At 41.3% G+C, this 12,878-nt stretch overlaps 1 protein-coding gene across 12 annotated transcripts in view; it reads left to right on the forward strand.

Moving 5' to 3' along the window:
* LOC143215670 (uncharacterized) overlaps positions 1-12,763 on the forward strand; it is a 174,632-nt gene extending 161,869 nt beyond the window's left edge. For 7 of the 12 annotated variants that reach the window (XM_076438068.1, XM_076437983.1, XM_076438032.1 and 4 more), the window contains 13 exons: positions 2,341-2,421; positions 2,706-2,855; positions 3,000-3,020; positions 3,179-3,446; positions 3,902-4,381; positions 4,548-4,688; positions 4,811-5,001; positions 5,104-5,337; positions 5,629-6,177; positions 6,474-6,656; positions 6,728-6,830; positions 6,920-7,054; positions 8,561-12,763. In XM_076438068.1, the coding sequence (XP_076294183.1) occupies positions 2,341-2,421; positions 2,706-2,855; positions 3,000-3,020; positions 3,179-3,446; positions 3,902-4,381; positions 4,548-4,688; positions 4,811-5,001; positions 5,104-5,337; positions 5,629-6,177; positions 6,474-6,656; positions 6,728-6,830; positions 6,920-7,054; positions 8,561-8,673 (2,649 nt within the window). In that variant the 3' untranslated portion in view covers positions 8,674-12,763. Of the gene's footprint in view, positions 1-2,340; positions 2,422-2,705; positions 2,856-2,999; positions 3,021-3,178; positions 3,447-3,901; positions 4,382-4,547; positions 4,689-4,810; positions 5,002-5,103; positions 5,338-5,628; positions 6,178-6,473; positions 6,657-6,727; positions 6,831-6,919; positions 7,055-8,226; positions 8,305-8,560 lie in introns of all 12 variants that reach the window. The other 5 variants (XR_013010417.1, XM_076437992.1, XM_076438023.1 and 2 more) reach the window with 5 other exon arrangements.
* The last annotated feature ends 115 nt before the right edge of the window (positions 12,764-12,878 follow it).

The raw sequence follows: 12,878 nt of genomic DNA on the forward strand, positions 1-12,878 counted from the left end.
AAATAATAAAAGAAAAATGGAAAGTACGCTCATTTTCATGTCACGAAAATATTCGGACACTATCAAAACTAAGTTTATAACACTGTACTACAAATCTTGTTTTTATAAATTAATATCGCACATGTTTTATGACGTGCCGTAATCGCGCGTTGGCATATTATAAATTATTCTTTTTAAATAATCTTGTCCAATACGTAGCCATTCTTCTTGCAGACGTCTTTTTAGTTCGTCCTTTTTTTTTTGTTTATTAATTAAACTAATATCAATTAAATTAATTGTGTTAATTCATCCCATAAATTTTCAATGGGATTCAAATCTGGTGATTGCGGTGGTGGGTGGTGGGAGGACATTCTTGCAACTGTAGAATAAGAATTCTTGCACAATACGCGATTTGTGCTTTGGATCGTTATCCTGATAAAATTTTATCCCACTTTGGAGTCCCATATTATGTATCAGCACTTTTTTAAAAATTGTTTTGTAAAATGTGCAGATACCTATTTTTATCGAGGATGTCGTCGATAAAAACCAATGCGCCTACTCCATGAGCCCCACACCATCACAGATCCACCACCGTGTTTCACAGTTGGCTGCAAATGTCTCAGATTTAATTCTTCTTTCGATTTCCGCCATACCCTAATTCTTCCATCGCTTCCATAAATATTAAATTTGGACTCGTCTGCGAAAATTATGCCTTCCCACCACTGACTTTCCTTTGAAATATAGTTCTTTGCAAAATTCAGTCTCTTCATCCTATTCTTCGCGTTAATATACGGCTTTTTTCGAGCTATTCTTCCGTTATAGCCCTCTGATCGTAACACTCTTTTTATGTTTTCCGGATGCACTGATATTCCACGTTCATTATTTAATTCAGCTGCTAACTCTGGAGCACTTATCCGAGGATCAAAAGTTGATTCTCCTAATTATGGAGCGTTTATCACGAGTATTGAGGATCGGTTTGCGTCTGCTTTGAGGGATAGATTCAATTCTATCCTCGTTCTTGTAACGTCGCACAATATCCCATACCGTGCTCTTACTAATATTTAATAAATCTGCAATTTTGCGAATCGATTTCCCCTTTTTCCGATGAAAAATTACTAATTGTTGCATATCAAACGACGTGTTCTTACTTTTCCGACCTATTTCGCACAAATTTTGAGCAAGACTGACAAATATTCGATCGCTAACATACTCCCTACATAGTATGAATGATATGTTTACAAAAATTGTTTCAGTCAGTTCCTGGAACCTGGAAACTTGAGAAGTATAGCAAGTGTCCGAATATTTTCGTGACATGAAAATGGGCGCACTTTCCATTTTTATTTTATTATTTATGTAATCACTTATCGTAAATATATGAATAAATTTATGAAGTACGGACTATAATAGTCAAAACTATAGTGGTGTCCGAATATTTTCGTGACCGACTGTATATAAAGTATGATACCAGACAGTATGGTTCGGGTAGTCTCGCGAAATAAATAGCCGCTGTCGGACGGAACGCGGACGTCCCGATTCGCTCGAATTACATCGCGGTGGAAGGCGTCGCAATAAATACGAATTACGCGTCACGGAATCCCCTGGTAACGGTGGATAATGCCCACGCAAGGAGATCGCAGGTGGGAGGGGCCGACGGATAACGCGACATTGTTGCCCGTTGTGTTGAAGGAATGCCTGGAATATTGTGAACGGGAACGCGCAACGTTACAAAATGTAAGTAGGTATGTACGTCGGGAACGCGGACACTGTTACGCACAAGCGCGCTTTCGTCAGACGAGAGAACCGCGTTCCCACGTGCGACACGCGCCTTTGATACGTCCTTCTGCTTTAGGCACAGTCGTTTCTCAATATACGCGAAAAATTCCACACCGAAATGGCAATCGTTGCACACTTGCAAAGCTAAATATGTAGAACCATGTACGGGTTCGAGAATTTGAAACAATATAAAAAAAGGAACATGAAAAAATACTACTGGCGAGTCACACGAGCCAAATTGATTTGTTATTTCGTCGGGCGACGTTTCGAATAACAGTTAGCCAATACCGCAGTTGATCGTGATTGTTGTTTATCGTCGAATACCCTTCGAATTCCATCGGAAGGACGACAAAACAAGGAAGACGGGTCGCGGTTCGCCGCGGAGCCGATGAAACACAATATGCATTCGGCGAAAAAAAAGTGCAGACCGACAGCGCGTGTCGGTATGCAGTAGGATTTTTTCGGGTGCTTGATTATGACACCGTCGTTGTCGCGATTCCGGTTGGAACGTGACTCTCCCAACGTATTCCCTCGACCGTGCGGTTTACACCTCAAGGTTAACTCTGGTTCACTCTTTGTGTGTCGTAGGCCAAGGTGCAGCAGCTATACAAGCTGGATCGGCTGCTCCAGGAGGAATCCGGAACGTTGCACAGTCTTCAACAGGACAAGGCAAGTGATTCGCGATTCTGAACTACGTAGTTTTGTTTGAACGTAGACTGGAGATCTTTGCGCGTTTATGGTGTGTGGACATTATCCAAATAGATCATCCAAAATTAGGTCATCCCGCAAGCAATCTCGTTTTTTAATTATTTTCAAACGAGGAAATTCACGTAGTTCAGTTTCTGATTATTCATCTGTGATGTGTTTTGCATTAATTCTCGACGAACTCTTTGGACCTTTAATTTCGTTGAACGTCATTGTTATTTGAGGTTTTTTGTGAATGTTCGAAACAGGAGATCCTGGAGAAAGCGCTCGGCGGCCTGCGGCACAAGCTGCAGGGCAGCAGGAGCAACCTGGCGGAAGCCGAGAGGTACCGGAAGCAGCAGCTGATGCTGGAACGGGAGCTCAGCAGAGTGAGGGTGTTGCTCGCGCACAATTCCAAGGTAGAAACTCTTTTTCGCAATACTTTCAACCAGCTTTCCCTAAAGCAAACTTTCAGCAATCGCTAGATTCATTCGAACCCTTATGCATTCAATTCAAAGTGTGTGTTTTCAATTTCAATCAAATTCAATTGGTTGTGTTCGCAGGTAGAGCCGGTGTGCTACCAGGTAAATGATCCAAATCACGGAAAGATAGCGTTTTCAGTTTCCGGTTTCTGTTCTGTTCTCTGAATTACCGTAAACCGCCGCGCGTTTCGCGGTAGCTTTCCTACCAGCTGTACGATTCACCGGAAACATCCTGTAATCTCTTGATTTCTGATTTGCAGAAGCTGGAGGAGACAGTCGCGGAGAATGCTAGACTGGAACAGGACCTGGTGGTGCTCAGACAGAAGCTTCAGGCTTCCAGAAGGTACGCTGGGAACATGACTAGAGACACGTCAGCTACGACTGGTCCTCTCGAAGCGGAACTGAGAAGAGTTCAGCAGCTGGTCGGAGATTTGCAGAGGCAAAGAAAAGAATTGAGTGTGCAAGTTAGGCAGTTGACCGAGAAATCGCATAGTTTGGTGCAGCAGATCAGACCGCAACCTCCTTCGGGTGAGTCGCATTCAAATGTTTCGATTGAAAGCAATTTTACATCTGGAACGAGATTTTACAGCTTTAAAGCGGACCCTACACGGTCAATCGGAATGACAGTCACGTCGAAGATTGACATTCGGATTGATCGTAAAAGGCGGATTGATGAAATGGACTGACGGATTTTCAGATATTTGGAAATCCGAAATCCGTGCTTCAATCACAGGAAGTGGAGGAGAAACTATTTAACAGTCTTCAATAGGTTTTCGTCTATTCGAAAATAATTTTTATAATCATCAGAATTTCTTACCGACATCTCACGGAGCAAATTTACATGAATTTATTTTGATTGAAGTCAGGATCACAGTCAGGATTGACAGTCTGACTGTTCAATCAGACTGTCATTCCTGATTGACCGTGTAGGAGCCGCTTATGAAACGTTTACCAACAAATGGTTTGCAAACAAATGGTTGCAGCACCGCAAGTGCATCATCAGCCGAAGAAAAGGACGCAGAATTCCTGGCTGGAGACTGATCTAGACTCGGGAATCACCTTGGACCATGGTCTGGACTCTCCGTCGAGTCCAGCACTGTCGTCTTCGCCACGTGGCAAACAAAATGGCATCCACTATCCCCAGTTCTCCTCGCCGACGCATTTGAAGGAGTCTTCCCCTACGAATCGCCAACAGAATCACCACCAAAACCATCAGCAGAACCATCAGCAGAATTATCAGCCGTATCTTCAGCCTATGCAGAATCATCAGCCGATACAGAACCATCAGCCATATCCTCAGACACAGCAGAATCATATCTCCGCGTTGTCTCCTCAGCTGAGAGAACAGATACAGCAGCATCAATTGAAGCAACAGCTGCTCAAGGATCAAATGCAGGGCAAGGGGAGCGTGATGCAGGTGAACGTGGCGCCGTTGTACGTCAACACGGACACCAGGGGGCAAGGTGAGACGTTGACAATGATGTATAATCTTTCTTGAGTTTATTTCCAACGTTTGAGTATACAACTTCGACGGATTTTTCTTTCTTTTTAACAAAATATCCCGAAGCTGCACTTTTCAGTCTCTCGAACTTCGAAGCTCGCGTGTTAATTTTGTTTATAAACGCACAGATAACAACAAGCATGATGAGAAGTTGTCCAACGGCACGTCAATCCCCGCACCAGAATACGTTCCCCCACCTCCGCCTCCTCCGCCCCTAAATGAAGAATCGAACGATAATTACCGTCTGAACGAGGAGAACAAGTTCGCCGGTGAGTGTAACAATGCTTTTAAACGAGCCATTCTGTCGCAACGAGATAGATCGATGTGTAGAGATAGATGGATGTATGTAGTGTAAAATGCTCACGTTCGATCTCTCTAATATCGTTCGAAGGTTTGATACACAACCGTGAGAAACAAGAGATCAAGACCGTGCGAATCGTGAAACGGGAATCGGAGAGACGGCAGCGAGATCGAGGCGATAGGACCGGAAACATTGGAATCCCATTAACGAATGGCTTGCAGGCGCCCGGGGGTGCGAAACGGCTCTGCGACGATGATCTGGGCGGCTCACAGAAATTCGAGGTAATTTCTGACGATTTTTCCGCAGCCCACATTCCACTTGAAATCGCGTGGTTTCTCGTTTGGAAATTGTTCTAGCTCTATTTTCGATTGACTTACTTTTAGAAGGCCCAATTGGGAAGAGTGGTCGAGGAATCGCCGATGATTCATGCTCAAAGCACGGTCCAGCTGACGGATTTGGACGACGTGCAGTTCCAAAGGAGCATGTCGTTGCCAAGAGGATTTGGCGGACAACGACAGCAGCAGCCGGAGATTCATCAGGGTCCGGTGGTGCCTCCGCCGAGAAGCGATAGCATGCACGCCCTGAGGAGTATGCTTGCCCGGCGAAACAAAGTTAGGGTGAGTAGTATCAATCTTGGAATATCCATCGAGAAAATGTGAAGAATAAATCTACCGAAACACAAGCGATATAAATAGTCCCCTTCCTTTACAAAATTTACGAACAACAAAGAAGCCCTCCTAATCGCTATACTAACTAGCAAAAATTGTTGACTCTCATAAAGATCCTCGCTCTATTCGCCAATCATCGCTCGATTAACCATCTCCTCTGCATTATTTTGATTGGTCCGGCAATTATGTTGCTCCCACCGAACCTACTCTAGCTCCTCTTTTGTTTACCAATCACGACAGTTCGAAAGTCAGGACGGCAGTTCGGATAGCACGCTGTCGCCGTACACGGAGAGTCTCGGCTCAAGTTCCCAGGTGGCAATGGGTTCTCCGAATTACTCTACCAGCCCTTCGTACAGTCCGTGCCATCAGAATTATTCGCCGATGATCCGATCGAGCCACCATCATCAGCAGCAGCAGCCTCCTAATCATCAACAACAACAACAACAACAACAACAGCAGCAGCAGCAATACTATCCTCAATACAGACACTACGATAGCCCGATCTCCGAGAAGACTAACAGTCCACTGGATCCTGTGAGTCCTGAGCTACCAATGAAACCGGAAGCGCTAGAGAGACCATTCGGCTCGACTTTGACAGTGAACACTTCAAACTCGCCGCAACTGTCGCCAGTGTTTAAGAGCGAGGCTGCCAAACAGATCATCAAGGAGATGACGGAGAAAAAGGTCGAAAGGCCTAGAAGAAGGCAGATACCCAGAGAGAAGAGACGCCATTATACCGTATCCAGTAGCAAACCCGTCCTCGACCTTGAGGACACGTTCTCGAAGATGGTATTTTGTTTTCATTATCTTTTTCGTTTGGCTCTGTTTCTCCGTCCTCTCTGTAGCATTCTTTTTCTTTTCATTTATCGTTCGAGTTTATTTATCGTACATCCTTGTCCTGTATTTTTTACTATCCTTCGAAATCGTTTCATAACGTTCATTGTCATGTTACTTGATTTTGTAAAATTTTGCTGAAGGTAATCGAGAGGACTGTTTTCAGTTTGTGCTAACAATGTTTGTAGGTAGGAAAGAGGGAGACAGATTTTATCGAATTGATTTTTGAGATTGATCGTCGCGTTTCGCAGGGAATGGGCAGAGCGAGGGATGACCTTGACATGGAACGAGCGCTCAGGCCAAGGATCAATGCTCCGGATGTCGTTAGGTCGACGTTGAGTCACAAAGAACTCAAATACAACGAGAGCACCATTGATCAGCTTCTTGGCACTCCGAATAAGATCGTCATTCCTGAGAGATATATTCCTGAGCAGGTGAGAAACCACCTAAACGATGATTATAAATGTTTTTAAATCCTTCTGCTACCTCTACATTCTTATTCTAGACACCAGAGCTAACCGCGGAGGAGCAGGAGCAGCGTCTGAAGAAGGCCGAGGCTATCAGAAAAATGCTGTCAGAGACTACCGTCACTGCGTCGGATGGGAACGGTACTGTTTCAGTCATTTTCACCCCATCGAACGTCCTGTTCTCTTTTCTAAAGTTACAGTTTCTAAAGTTACTCTTTTCAACGTTACAGACGACAATGTAAACGTAGAACAATCGGACAACCTGAAGAGGAAGGTGGTCGAGGAGAAACGTCAGAGGGACCACATCCTCCAATTGAATCAGATCCTGGCGAAGCAAGTGATGGAGAAAAGTAAGATGGTGGCGGGTACGTTTCCAAAACATCCCTTAACTCGTGTTCGTTCGATTCATTTTGCACGAATACTTTTTGCGTCTAGTTTAAATGACAGCATGACCAACGTGTAGAGTGGCTTTCTTTCACCCTCCAAGTTTCTCTCTAATGCAGAGGGATAATTTACGCTTGCGAAATTATACCATTTTCTTCTCTCCCTTGTACATTTCCGAGAAGTTACGCAAACAATTACAGTCGGTGTACAAAGTATTCGTACACATTTTAAAAACGAATAACTTTGTCAAAAGTGGACCCAATAGCTCGAGTTTTTTTCAGACGTCAGAAGGATTAGTTTACTAGCTAATGTGTAAATAATTTTTTAAAAAATTGTTATTGGTCGCAATTGCGGAGAAAAAAGAAAAGGTCACGATTTTTTAATTTTTTATCTGTGTCTGTAATGAAAATTTAAAACATGCATATTGTAAATCTAAGTTAGTTCTATACGTGTACGAAGTTTCATTGAAATCGGTTGACGCATAAAAAAGCTATGGGCATTGTAAGATGTAAAAATCATTGAATTTATGGTTTGCTATTCATTTAATTCGCAGATTCTTACAATTTTGGCTATTTTGAATCAATTATATTTCATAAGAACCTTGATCGGTTTCGATGAAACTTTGTACATGTATAGAACTGACTTACAATTAGATTTACAAAATACATGTTCTAAATTTTCATTACAGGCACTGATAAAAAATTTAAAAATTGTTACCTTTACTTTTTCCTCCGTAATTGCGACCAATAACAATTTTTAAAAAAGTTATTTACACATTAGCTAGTAAACTAATCCTTCTGACGTCTGAAAAAACTCAAGCTATTGGGTCCACTTTTGAAAAAGTTATTTGTTTTTAAAGTGTGTAAGAATACTTTGTACACCGACCGTATTTTATTGAACTTGCAAATTCGCCGTGTAAATTCATAAGTAGCTTTTAAACAAGTTGTTTGATTGATTTAAATTTGGTTCTTTTCCTCCGGGCCAAAGAGAGCCCTCATTGGCATGCGTTACCGCGATTGATTTTGATTTTCCTGTTTGATATATGTTAATTAACTTCTCCGGAAGCTTTTGTTTTATCGCGACGTTATTATAAACATACGATAGTACCGTCATACGTAGTGAGTGTTGTTTGGATTGTTTGTGCTGTGTATAGGTAACCAGGCACACTGACTGTGACATGCTTTCTCCATCCTCCCATATAGGACACGCACATCATATTATCGTTTTTCAGGTTTGTTTATATTTTTTCTTTCATTTTGTTCATACGACCCCTCTCGCATACGACTCCTCCATCGATCTTATTATTTTTTAATCTAGTTGCAGAACGGACTCTCTAATATTTATCCATCTTAAATTGTTGATGTTTTCCTAGTTTTTTTGTTCCCATTACTTCTTCCGTGAAATTATATTAAATTGAATTACACAAAAAGCGAAACGTAATGTAATTAAACTGATTGCGGAACTTGATTATTTGTTTTGGTCCACAGTGAAAGCCCTGGCCACGCTGCCTCTAAAAACCGAATCGAGCTTAGACGACGAGGACCTGTCGCCAGTGACGCCATTGCCGCTCTATCAGCAAAGAGAAAATTATTATTCCTAAGGTCGATCATCCTTCGAAAACTACCAAAAAAGAAAAACACCAAGAAACAACTTGGTTATCAAAACGTAACAGGGAAACATCCTTTATGAGCACAAAGAGAATCCAACTAACTGCCAGCCCGGAACAACAGAGAAATACAACCATCTTTCCTCGAGTCATCGACGATCTACGCACGGTCCATCGTTTAAACAAAACCGTTGTGTACGTTCGTGTTAATTGTTAAGGTGTTTTTTTATTTGCGTCGATATATTGTACATAATCATCGGTTAAACTAGAACTAATTAATACGCGAACGAGCAGCTAGGTGTAATAGATGTCGAACAGGTCTAGCCGTGTACCGTTCGCTATAGGAGAAAATAATTCGATAAGACAAAGAATTCGTGTCGTTTTTGTATTATAGGCTTGTAACTCCTTGTATAATTAGTCGGTAATCTTTCGCTTGATTTTATGGAACACTGTCCGATGTGATCGAGAACAGTGACAGGCATTTAACTAGCTGTACAAATGAATGATCCAAATTTTTGTAAGCGGTACAAAAATTAATTTTACAGTTCAGAAGTTCATTTCCGAGTACATCGCTTTTTAGAAAATGGCAAACTTGTATTTTATATTATTCTGACTGTGCGAAATTTATACTCGTCGTCGTGATTAATCAATTTATTCGATATAATTGTTGAACGCAAGAATATCAAACCAGTTACGACTGGTCCGATAATTTTAATTTTAATTTTTAGAATTATTGAGGAGTTGCTTTGCTTTTGGATTGTTCGTTTGAATGTACAATGTTACGGATCGGAGTTTTTGTATAAATAATATAGCAGTATTCGATAGGGCGGATCGTCGCGAATTTTCTGTTCAAGACAATAGTAAAAATGATACAAATGGCGGATATCTTGTCTTCTCCGGTCGCCTATCAAATAGAGGAGCTTTTTAGTTATCCTACAACGTGTTCTTTTCTTCTCGAACGATTTCTGGCCCCCGTTCAGTGCAAGCGTGCCTTGGTTCGATCGATTTACCATTTTCTACTCGGAATTTCGACAAACTTTACAATACTTCGCTTTGCGCGACTATGGCGGCATCCGGTTACTCAAATGTTCCACGTGTTTTCAATTCAAACAAGCAATCGATAATCATAGAAGAGTATGAAATGAACAATGAATTTTTACGATTGCACTCTGGATCTTCGTTTTACATAAATAATTATATAAACGATCAATCGATTCAGTCTTTCTGCTGTTGAAATTACATCGAGTTGCAAGACCCTGAAACATTTCGAGATATGGATGCTGTCAAATTTGTGCAACGCGTTCAACTAAATTAACCAGCGAATAGCTAATCTAAAATTTATCTATATAAAGAGTTTAACGACGTTTTTATTTCGACTAGGACTAGGATATACATATAAATATCACGCGAATGGATGGAGCACATAGTGTCCTAGAAATCCTGGCACCGTGTGAATGAAATTGTATACACTACGACAACGACAGCAAGCTGAACACGTTCGAAAAATTAGCTGAAAGCTGTCGAAGAATCGAGAACGATTGTTCTAAGCGCTGTTCTGTCTCGATCTTGCCTTTCGTTGACAAGAAATGCTTCCAAGAGGCTCTGTCGGTAGCAATAACGATGGATTAGGATACCGAGGCAGCACAATGAAGCACTATCGAATCGATAAATTGTTAACACTTTGACGGACGATGCCATACATAACTTTATTTTAACAAAATAATTTCTTGCTTCGATTAATATTAAATTTTCGTTTTATTCTTTAGAGGAAAACAATAGCCGAAGAGGAAAATTGTGAAACGTCCGTCAAAGCGTTAGCACAATAAGTAGACTGCGGATGTTTATGCAATTTTCAATTTTCGTAGGCAAATCCTAAGAAAGTGGAATCGTGTAAAATCTTATTTTCAATGGTAGTAGTCTTCGTAGTTCTAAGATAAATAAAAATCGTGCTAAATTCTGTGGAATTTTACGTTCTACCATTTTTTCAAAATTTGCGTAAACATCTGCAGTCTAATGATAAGATTGTCAGCGAAATTCGCTCACTGTTAGGATTGAGTTCCTTCGCTCGAAATGGTGTTCTTCGAGTTACGATTCTCGGAGAACGTTCGATACATAATTCTTGTACATTTCTTTGAGTTCGGAGCGTTTAACGATATAAGAAGCGAGAGATAAACGAAAAAGCTAAGGAATAAGATAACGAAATAAGATTTTAGGATCTAAGGTTGCGTTTACGATAGGTGCTACGAGCTGCTACGTGCTGCTACGAGCTGCGCAACATAGCGAGACGTTAACAAAGATTATTAATGAACTGCGAACGACGTGAAACGACTGAACGAAACGATCGCAAAATCGGTTCCAGTTGAATGCACGAGGGTGCACGAACGTGTACGAAACACATTTACCCAACACGTTTCTTGCGAAACCAAAATCGTACGTGCAAGTACCCACCTGGTTGTTGTTAAACGCTGTCCAACACTTCGGAAATTCTCGTCAATTTCAAAACACTCGAAATCCTGCCGGAGTGCAAGAGAACTGATTAAAATTTGTTGGACAGCGAACAATAAGGAATACATATATATGTATATGTAAATAAATATATACACACGGGGTGGAGGATTAAAAACCGATCATCCGAATATCTTGCTTATCGTTAATGCTAGAAAATATTGCGTCAGATGAAAGTCTGTGTCATTATTTTCTTTATAGATGAACACAGAAAGTACATGTAAAGCACAACTTTGTTTCTTTCAGTGCGAGACGAGTTTCACCTCCATTGTGAAGGTCGTTCAAGGTGAACGATTTCTCTTAGTATATCGATTCATAGTAAGCAAGATACTTAGATGAACTGTTTTTCAACTGTTCCACTTTGTATTATACACGCTTTAGAAACGTCCTGTACTAGAATTCTGCATTGATCGCCCGCTGCACGATATAACGTTCAACGTAACGTGTTGTAACGTGCAAACGCAGTGTGTTTCGTACCTTCTGAAGGTCTGTTCTCCTAGGTAAAATTCGTTGTTCGTTGTGCAAGCGCGAAGGAAGAAGAAAGAGCAGAACCAGTTCGAGCGTTCCGCACGGTTCTAACTCTGCGAACAAACGGCAGCCATGATACTATAGAAAAACTGAATGCGAAAAGCTGTAGCAATTTTCCAAGGCAGCGTCGAAGAGTGCCAAATTACAGCACAGCTCGTTCGCGACTGTTCTCGTCAATTAAATTTAAAAAAAAAAGAAGAATAAAAAAAGAACCGAAAGCACAAAACACAGCTTAACCGTAAGGACCGAAACGAACAAACAAACATGGTCGATATTGTCCAGGCCACGAGAACGGTATCTCGCTAATCACGATAATTAAGGGTAGGCGTCAACAAGCGTTTCTAATTAATCGAGAGAAACTCCTATCGACTCTCGATCATGTTAGACATTAAATTTTTTACAAGACGATCGACCATCGACTCGCTGACAGCCGTGAGATCGATTCTCACCTCTGGAGATTATTATATTATACTAATCTCGCGAGGAATCGACGGACGATTTCGATTCGGTCACGCGCTCCTCGTTTTTTCACCGCTTCCGTCGCGAACTATAAGGAGGTCGCACGTAATCGAAAACCGATTTTTCGGAAAAGAAATACAGGGCGTCCCAAATAATGTTGTATTTATGAAATAACTGTTTCCTTTGCAAAAAGAGACTTTGAGACTAGCAAAATCGGGACAATCAATTTTCTGACATGAACATTATGTTTTAAAGTTAAACTGCATTCGCAAACAAGTTTAGTTTAAAACTGTTCAATGTATATCGTGGTACAAGATCGAAATATATTTTTTTTCCGGAAAAGCGGTTTCGTAAACCGTGAGGTCTTCTTGTAAAAGGACAGAGAGAGAAAGAGAGGAAGAGTCAATGCTCGAGAAACGACGCTGATTATTATCGGCCCTCGGAATGGCCCGCGGTGCCTGAGAAACCGGCGAGAGAGGGTTGGTTTCCGCGTCGAAAAACGCCGGGACACTGTACCGTAAGAGAAACTAACACTGTGGAAACAGGAACTGTTATTGTTACACGAATAAAAATAAAATCCATATTACACGAACGACGATCTTACGTCGAACCGGTCCTCTTACTCCTTCTCCTCCTCCTTCGTTCCGCGACAACTGTTTTATTTTTATTCATTCGCTGTTTTGTACAACGTGGAGAACCTTTTGAAC

Source organism: Lasioglossum baleicum, chromosome 2 (genome assembly GCF_051020765.1).
Source record: "Lasioglossum baleicum chromosome 2, iyLasBale1, whole genome shotgun sequence".
Taxonomy (NCBI): domain Eukaryota; kingdom Metazoa; phylum Arthropoda; class Insecta; order Hymenoptera; family Halictidae; genus Lasioglossum; species Lasioglossum baleicum.